The sequence below is a fragment of the Symphalangus syndactylus genome, chromosome 11, assembly GCF_028878055.3.
Source record: "Symphalangus syndactylus isolate Jambi chromosome 11, NHGRI_mSymSyn1-v2.1_pri, whole genome shotgun sequence".
Taxonomy (NCBI): domain Eukaryota; kingdom Metazoa; phylum Chordata; class Mammalia; order Primates; family Hylobatidae; genus Symphalangus; species Symphalangus syndactylus.
Window position 1 is genome coordinate 52,589,915 of NC_072433.2, and position 9,247 is coordinate 52,599,161.

At 54.6% G+C, this 9,247-nt stretch overlaps 1 protein-coding gene across 1 annotated transcript; it reads right to left on the minus strand.

Annotated features, from left to right (window-relative positions):
• Positions 1-1,315: 1,315 nt before the first annotated feature.
• LOC129492645 (golgin subfamily A member 2-like) lies at positions 1,316-5,715 on the minus strand. Its single transcript, XM_055297869.1, is given in 13 exon segments — positions 1,316-1,682; positions 1,734-1,861; positions 1,947-2,048; positions 2,129-2,236; positions 2,324-2,427; positions 2,459-2,555; positions 2,812-2,886; positions 3,366-3,472; positions 3,553-3,778; positions 4,331-4,419; positions 4,422-4,652; positions 5,338-5,425; positions 5,608-5,715. Coding segments are annotated over 13 exon segments (1,827 nt in total). The 5' UTR covers positions 5,713-5,715.
• Between the last annotated feature and the right edge of the window lie 3,532 nt (positions 5,716-9,247).

Sequence of the window (9,247 nt, forward strand, 5' to 3'; positions counted from 1 at the left end):
CGAGACTGCTGGCTCCCTCCAAGTCTCTAGGCTGCTAGTACCTGCACTTCTCACTCTGCTCCCTCCAGACCTAACTTCCTTCCTCTGGCTCCCAGAAACCCCAGCCAGGCAGGGCTCCTGTGTGAGCCTCCAGCACTTCCTAGGATGGACCCAAGGCCACAAGGCCCAGCACTCACTTCTCCTCCTGGCATCAGGGACCCACTTTGTCTCACCTGCTACCTGTTTCCCATGTCAGCTTTCCAGGTGCCCAAGTCTGTTCCAGCCTTCCGGCTGGACCCTCAGGGGATATAATCCTGAATCCAGGAGATTCAACACAGACCTCATACCCTCAATCCTGGGTTTCGCTCACTCTAAAGGCTTGTTTCTCCCCTATCAAGGGCCTACTGACCCCTAAGTTTATTAAGTTTTACTTTTTAAAAAACTTTTTTTGCCAGAAGTTCATGTTCATAAGGATGAGCCCCAGGTTTAAACAGGCTACTCCCTCCACCTCCACTTACTCCCTCCCCAGCCCCCCGCTCAGCACTGTGACTTCATCATCCCCTCCTCACCTCTGCACTCCCATTATGGCCCTTTCCACGCCCTCTCCGAGATCCCCGGGGGATTCTCAGCCCTGAATGGCCTCCTCTACTCCCAGCCACCCCAGCCCTTCCTTTTAGTCACAGTTTGCCTTGGATGTGGTCACATACTCCAGGCTGTCACCTGAGCAGACCCCAGTGGTCACCCTCAGCTGTCTGCAGCTCTGGACCCCTTGCCGCCCCCTTGAATCCTATGGCATCCAAACCTGCCTCAGAGGTTTCGTGGTCGTCGGAAGCGGTGAAAAGTCCATATCCTTTCCAAGGGACTCTTTTCCTGGAAAGCCCCTGGAGATTGGCTGGCTCATCCTGTGAAGCCAGCTCTGGCCACTAGGAGCGGGGCCATGAGGTCAGCCTGGAGGGAGCCTGTGGGGCACCTGCACTCTGGAGGAAGGGACAGAACAGGCCACCAGGCACAGGCAGGTGAGGGAGGCAGGGGGATGGGACTGAAGTCACCTGGGCTGGATGGAAGTCAGTGCCCTTGGGTGCTGGCACCCTGCCTTCCCAGGCACCGAGAGATCAGGCTTCTGAGCCTGTTGGCCATTAGGGCCAGACTGTCCCCAATGGGTGCCATTCCACCTGTGGAATCCCCCAGGTGTCACCAGGCAGCATGCAGGTAACAGGCCTGGAAGGTCCCCAGCAGCCCAGCTCAGACATTCTGGGGTCCCCATTCAGTGGCACAAACCACAGGACCCAGTGAGGGAAACAGGATATGCCAGGTCAAGAAGTATGGCTAAATCCATTTACTCTAAGGGTAAAGGGGTGACTGGAAAGGGGTAGGAGGGACATGGTGGGGGCGGGGCCTCCAGCCCCCCTTCTCCTGGCTTTGCTGAAGGCAACTGGCTTTCCGATGAGGGTAATTTTACCTCATGGTTCTTGTCAGCCTGGTAGAAAAACAGAATGCAGGGGATGCTGCCCAAGCCTGGGCGCTCCTGAGCGTTCTGCATCTCACCAAACAGCTGCATGATCTGCAGTGCAGTGGGGTTGTCGCGGGGAGAACCCTCCCCGGCCTCTCCTTGTGCAGGCTCCACGCTGCCGGTGAGGCTCACCTGGCAAAGATGTTTGGAGAGAGGGAGGAGGGCTCTGAGCACACTGCCAGCCTCCCTTGCTCTTGCCTGCTCACCCCGCCTGAGGGCACTACTCACCACCCTGCTTGTCGGCAGCCCTGAGCTCCGGGGGGCTGGGGCCCCTGGAGCTGGCTCATGAGCAGCTGCCAGGAATCTGCCATGGCCCTCGTTCCTGTTGCCCACAAGCCGCAACACCAGCTCCTGCAGCTCCAGCAGCTTCACCTGGAGGAAAGGGTGTTCAGCTGCCATGCCTGAACCCACACCCAGCCCACAGCCACCCCCCAGGTGGAGAAGCTCCACGCCCTGCCTTGATCTCCTCCTTGTCCTGGGCTAGCCTGTGGATGTGCTCCTCCTCCTCTCGGTGCTGCTCCTTCAGCGCTGCCCCCTGGCTGAGAGAGGGCGGTGTAGTCTCCTGCCAGAGGACAGGGCTCAGATGCTGGGTTCCTTTCACCCGCTGGGCAGCTCCCCCTGCTGTGCCCTGGCCTCCACCTCACCGATGGTGTCTGTCTCTCCAGAGAGCTGGATGCAGCGATGTTCCAGCTCCTCCACCCGCTCCTTCAGGTCCACCTTTTCCTGCGTCAGCTGCATAAAGCAGCTCTGGAGCCAAAAGAATGGGGTCACATCTCGGCAGCGAACTGCCTCGCTCCTACCCTTCTTGGCCCATGCCAGGAGAGACTCACTCACCTGCAGTTTCTCCATGGCCCCCTGCAGGGCCCGGTGGGTCTCCCCACACACAGAATCGATCCCAGTCCCTGGGGCTGGGGCTGCTGCTTCTGGCTGCTTCTGGGCTGGCACCTTCTGGGCTGGCACCTGGCTCACCTGTTGGCATGGGCCCAGAAGCAGGCTCCTTCAGCTGCCCACGGAGCCGAGCCTGCTCCCTGTCTGCACTGGCTACAGCTGATGTTAAAAATGCCACCTGCAGGCAAGAGGTGTGCATTCTTCTTGGGGGATACACAGGACCAACGGGGCAGGGAGGTGGAGAGGAGCCCTTCGCTTGGGGCCTCAGAGTGTGCACCTGTTGGTCACAGGTCAAATGATATCTGAACACTGGCTCCCCAGGAAAGGGGTGAGGGTCCAGATAAATAAGAAAGCAGGAAACCAAAAGCATAAGAGGGTCTGGGAAGGACCACAGAGGGAGGGGGCAAAGATGGGGCAGGGGGAGTCAGGCTCACCATGGACTCCTGGCTTTCCAGGTCCTGCAGGATGCTCGGCATGGGCCAAGGTGCCTCCTCCTCCTTCTCCTCCTTCTCCTTCTTCTTCTTCTTCTTCTTCTCCTTCTCCTCCTCCTCCTCCTCCCCTCCCCTCCTTCTCCCCCTGCCCCCATCCAGTCTATCTCCTATGGTGCATAGCCAGAGGGGTCCTCATGCAACCCAACAAGGGAATTAGGGTGGGCCCACCTCTGCCTCAACCCTCACTGGATAACCTGGGCCAGTCCCTCCCCAGAGGGGAATGAGCAGCTGTAATTTATTATTATTATTTTTTTAGAACCAAAGTCTTGCTATGTTGCCCAGGCTCAGTCCCACTACCGTGTGGCAGGGGAGTTCTGACCTGCTTCATTTCTGACTTGGGCCAGTTCACCCATCCTTAGGCAACCTGGTGGCCCCTCTACTCCCAGGAGGTCACCGTTTTGATGCCAAACTTAACTCAGAAACCCGGTCGGCATAGTGTCCAGCTGTTCAAAACTCCTCAATCCTATGCTGCTAACAGTCCCCCCTTCCTCCTGGGCTCCCTCCTCTTCCTCTGAGTGGTCCCCCATACCTTCCCCAGGGAGAGTCATGAGGCTCAGCTGGGCCTGTAGCTGCTGGTTCTCTGGCTGGCAGCTTCCAGGTGCTCCTAAGGGGCCAGGAAAGAGAGTTGAAGGCACAGAGGCTGCCAAGTCATCCCCCTCGGGCCACGCCCTCAGCAACTCCCACAACTGGGCCCCCCCAACTCTTGGTGGGCCATCTCGGCCATCGCTTCCTGCTGCTGCAGCTGGTCCATGAGCTGGGTCTGCAGCAGTAACTGTCTGTGCAGTGTCTCCATCTCAGAGCTCAGCTGCTGACAGGCAGCCACGTACTGCTGCAGGTGACCCAGGGACTGGTCTTGCTGCTGCTGCACACTCTGAGGCTCTTGGCTTTTCACCTCTACCTGCAGGAAGACCTGGGCGAGAGGGCAGGTGGTGGCCTGCTTCCAGATTCTGGGCCTATGAATAGGGTAGCGAGGGCACTGCAAGGCTCTGTCTCCTGCCCAGGCCTGTGGCCCCTTGCTCCAGGCCTAAGTGACTGCCTAGAGCCCCATGCCTCTTTCCCTGCATGAAATCTCATACTCTTCTTCCCACCACTTAAACTGTAGGCCACAGAATGCTGGAAAAGCAGAAGGAGCGAGCCATCATCTCCTAAGTGTCCAGCATGCCTAATGCTCTCCATGTATTATCTCATCTAATCCTTGGCACCTCTGCAAAGAAGATGCTAACTTCATTGCAGCTGGAGAGCCCAGAACTTGGTGTCTGCCTCCCATGGCACCGGGAGGGGTGAAGTCAGGTTAGAAAAATCATCCCCACCTCCCCAAAGCCATTGGAGCAGGGCTCTGGTTCACAGGTGCCTTCAGAAGTGCCATTTCACGCGAAGGTTACACCACCCCATTTGACAGGCGGGAAAACAAAGGCCCAAAGGGCTAGGGAGGAGGGCTGGCTCCCCAGGTGGGGCCATGCACCAGCTTTATGAAGGCAATCTGCAGCTCAGCCAGCTTTTCCTTGACCTCACAGGTCTGGGAGAGCGTGTGGCTGACAGCAGTGTGGTCCCCATGGTCTGTAGGATTCGTCTGCACTCCTCCACTTGCTTCCCCAAGGGCTCAGCCACCCGCTCCAGCTCCTCCTGCTCCCAGTTCAGGTGACTCAAGCCCTCATTGTCCTGTACCTGGGCTTGGAGCTGTCCTGCCAGACTCTCCAGCTCCTCCCTGAGGTGCTCAGCCTCCTCTGGTAGCTGCTGCTCCACCTCGGAGGGCCTTGCTAGGGGTGCCAGGGCTGGGAGTTCAGCTGAGAAAAAAAGCAGACAATAAGGGCCTCTGGATTCTTAAAAAAAAATCTTCCTCTTGGTCCACAGCTCCTCTCAGGCTCCACAAACTTGGCCTCCCTGCTAATGATTCCCCACACCTGGATGGTAGGGAATCTTCCAAGCCTCTTAAAGATACAGACATGTGTGGGTGGCTGACAATGGGCACTCCTCCCTCTTTGCTGACTGGGAAACTGAGGCTCATGGAGATTACTTGACTTGCCATCTCCTAGCACATACCTCTTTTCCTCTGCCTCAAAGTCCTTCCATCTACCCACCTCCCTAGGACATTCTTTTTTTTTTTTTTTTTTTTTGGGACGGAGTCTCGCTCTGTCGCCCAGGCTGGAGTGCAGTGGCGCAATCTCGGCTCACTGCAAGCTCCGCCTCCCGGGTTCACGCCATTCTCCTGTCTCAGCCTCTCCGAGTAGCTGGGACTACAGGCGCCCGCCACCACGCCCGGCTGATTTTTTTTTTTTGTATTTTCAGTAGAGACGGGGTTTCACCGTGGTCTCGATCTCCTGACCTCGTGATCCGCCCGCCTCGGCCTCCCAAATTGCTGGGATTACAAGCGTGAGCCACCGCGCCCGGCCCTCCCTAGGACATTCTAACCCACCACCCATGGCCCTCTGATGTCAGTCCTCCTCCCAGGTCACCCCAGTCTCAGCTTACTCATCTGTTTTCTCAATTCCACCAAGCTTGTCTCCATCTCCTGTAACCGATTCATAATACACTCCTTCTTCTCCCTCAGTGTGCGCATCTGCACAAAGCACAGGGATAAAGGGCCCTGGAGAGGGGGGCTGCTGGCTGGACAAGCTACCATCTCCCTCTCTGCCCCCCTCCTCCACAAAGCCCAGACCCATGACCACCTCTGGCTATATCCCTCCCATTTTACAGATGCCCAGAAAGATCTAAAGTGGGGGCTGAAGTGTCAGGTCTCACTTGCTCCGACATCTGATTCATCCTCTGCTGCCACGTGACTCTCTCTCCTTTAAGAATCTCAGCAAATGTATCTCTCTCCAGCTGTATTTGTCTACATGCCTCCATTACCTGCAAGAATGGGCATAGAATTTAGGAAGGGCTGTCACTGGTCCTCACCTGCTCCTGGCCACCTGAGGTCATCTTCCTTCCACATCCCTCCCTCTGCAAAGCCTCACTGCCCCAGGTGTGCTTCCACCTGTGCCCGCTCCTCCATGGCCTGTCATAACTGCTGGTTAGCATCAGGGGCTTCACACCAGCTTGAAAACTGGATGGTGAAGCACAAGAAGTTCAGGTCTGGGGACCCCGGGCTGTTCCACACAGTGCCCCTTAAAAGGGCTAGGGCTAGGGTTAATGTACAACCTGTCAATAAAGATCTCTACTGTCAAGTTACTTTGCTTTAGAAATAAAAACTTAAATAATTTTTAAAAGATCTCAGGCTGGGCATAGTGGCTCATGCCTGTAATGTCAACATTTTGGGAAGCTGAGGTGGGTGGATCACCTGAGCTCAGGAGTTCAAGATCAGACTGGCCAAAATGGTGAAACCCCATCTCTACTAAAAATACAAAATTTAGCCAGGTGTGGTGGCGGGCGCCTGTAATCCCAGCTACTCAGGAGGCTGAGACAGAAGAATTGCTTGAACTTGTGAAGTGGAGGTTGCAGTGAGCTGAGATCACACCACTACACCCCAGCCTGGGTGAGAGAGGGAGACTTTGTCTCTAAGAAACAAAGCCCCAAATTCCATATGTCTGCTCTTAAAGTTATTCCCAAATTACCTCTAACCTTTAAGATATGTCTCACTTTCTCCAAGATAATAAAAGATGTGGGTGAAGGGAAAAAACCCAATCAATCAAGCAGGTGAAGAAGCAGACATAAACAGGCAGAAGGGAAATGGTAGCAACATAAAATAAGCCAGAGGCAAAGTATCCCCCAAACCAGAGGAGCCTCAGGGGCATGCCCAGCTGGAGAGAGCATCTGGAGAGGTAGGGTGTGAGGGTGGGGCCCTCCTGGAGCTCTGGTCTTCTGGACTCCAGGGGCTTGGGTGAGGAGGCTCTTCCCTGAGTTGGCACTGTGGGTGTCAGGATATGCTTGGCAGAGGAAGGAAGGAGAACCTACAGGAGGCCAAAAGGGTAGAACAAGGGCAGGTGGACAAAGACAGAAGAGGCTTAGAGAGAGGCAAGAGATTCAGGGGAGGAGGAAGAGGTGGCTTCAGGGACACGAAATGTTGAAGAAGAATGGAGGAGATGAAGGCCATGGCCTGTGCCTTCCAAACGGCTGCCTGCTGCCTTGCCGGGGGCAGAAACAAATGGAAAAGTCCCCTGAGTGGTGCAGTCACACAGGTGGAGTCACCTGACAATGCTGCTCTGAATACTCTCATTGGACCCCTCTCCTCAGGCCCGGGGATGTGGGCATAAATCTGGTAGAGCACCAGACCTCCATCTCCATTTCAAAAACCAGACTTTTGAGTAAGGTTTCGCTTCAACATAGGAGTCTCCAGCTAAAAAACAAGTCTGAAAGACACTGATCTTATCCAGTGTATCTTACAGGGGAGTTAAAGAGGCCAAGGGGAAGAAGTGATTTTTCTGTGGTCACCCAGCACGCTGGCAGCAAAGATGAGCTCAAAAGTTAGATCTTCTCCCAATCTTGGTGCTTGGGGCTCTCCTCATCACAACCTTGGGCCCTTTCAGTCACTCAAAAAGAGACAGCCTGATGGCAAGTGGCTGTTCCCATTGGCCTGGCTTTCCCTTGAGACTGGGGATGAGGAAAATGAAACAGCAATTACCATTTCCTGGGTGTCCTGGGTGTTTATGGCAGGCCCTGTACTTGGCATTAACATAAAAATAATAACAAATCTCATTTAAGCTTCACAAGTGTAAGTCAAACAATACCACCATTATTTTACACATGTGAAAAGAGAGGCCCAAAGAGCTCAAGCTATTTGCCCTACATCATATCCCTAGCAGATGGAGAGGTAGGATTCAAATCCAGAATTCTTAACCAGGACCCAACAGTTCTTACACAATCTTAACAACTACCTTCTACTTTCCTTGGGCCCCCTTTCCCCAGGAGCCTGGCCAGCCAAGACTCACATCTCCAGGTGAGTGGCAACCACCAGAAGTGGTTGTCTCGGGGTTACTGCAATTTTTAATTTTCTTTTTCACTCCTGTAGGAACACCAGGGCTGTTCCTCCACTGATAGTCTCTCAACTGTGGAAAAGAAAAGCAGGAATACTCATGAGAAGTCCCTACAGTCATATCTGTCTTTGCAGTTTTTACAAAACTTTCTTTTATGCCATCTGATTTATTGCCACAAACAACTGTACAAGGTGTTGTCTTAATGACTTAATGACTGAGAGGGATTGATACCACGGCTTAAAAAAGGCAAAAATTGAACTTGAACACTGTCTTCTGACCCCAAGCTCTGGGGTTTCGCCACAAATCAGCAGCTGCCAGGGCCCAATACCAGAGGCAGAGGTAGAAAAACAGACACTAAGTAGGCAGGAACTGGGCACTGTGTGGTTTAGAGTCACACATTATCACACGTCTGTTAGTGTAGGAAGTGCGGCAGCACCTCTCAAACTTTTACATCAATGAGTCCTCATGGCAGAAGGCAGCCTTTCCGTTACAGCTGGGAATTGAACAGTAAGAGGACAACCTAAGCCTCTTTTCAGAGTGAATTTTGGTATACTCTTAGAAATCTATGGGACTGTCATCCCTAAGTCCATGAACGTTTTTTCTCTCTCTAGAGAATCAAGGGAAACTGATGCTTCAGAAAGATGCCCCATATTACCCTGTGGCACTCAAAGTCCCCTAGGTTGAGATATCAGGAAGATTCAAGTGTCAAGTTCAGTTTCCCAAGATGTGTTTCATGGTAAATAAGCAAATCTCACTGCAGGCGGGGTCTGGGCTGTTGAGGGGAGGGGCTCACTCACAAGACTTTGGTAGAGGGAACCCAGAGGCAGCTGGGGGCCCAGCCCAGTGAGACCAGTGGCATGAGCTCTGGCCACGGTCCTGCCATCAGACAGCACCTGGGGCTGGGTCCCTGGGCTGCCACCAGGCGCTTCTACCTTTTTCTTTGCTGCTGCCAATTTGCTCGTCGGGTTTCTTCCGACATGGCAGGGCGGGAAGGGAGGTCGGTTTGGGGCCACATCAGCTCTATCCCAGTTACCACTGTGGAACAAGTCCTGTCTGCCACCGGGCAGCTGTGAGACTGACCAGAGGAGGTGTAACCAGGGCCAACTAGAGCAGAGATGAGGGGACGTGGCCTCCATGCTCCAAGCCCATTGGTCGATGCGAAAGATGACAGAAAAAGGAAGCACAGCCAGGCAACAGGGCATCCAGGGGGATGTGAGACATCACAAGGAAAGCTGAGCAGGCAATTGCGGCCCCGCCCACTCTGGGAAGAGGGGCGGGGCCGCTGACTCCAAGAAAGGGCGAGGGGCGGGGCCGCAGGCTTCATGGGGAGGAAAGGGGCGGGGCCGCCGGCTCTAAGGGTGGGGAGGGGAGGTGCCTCCTGCTCCAGGGGCAGAGGGGCAGGGGACTTTCTCTGGGTGAAGTCTAAGCTTCCTGGGCTACCCTCATGCTCTGAATCAGAGTTCCTTTAC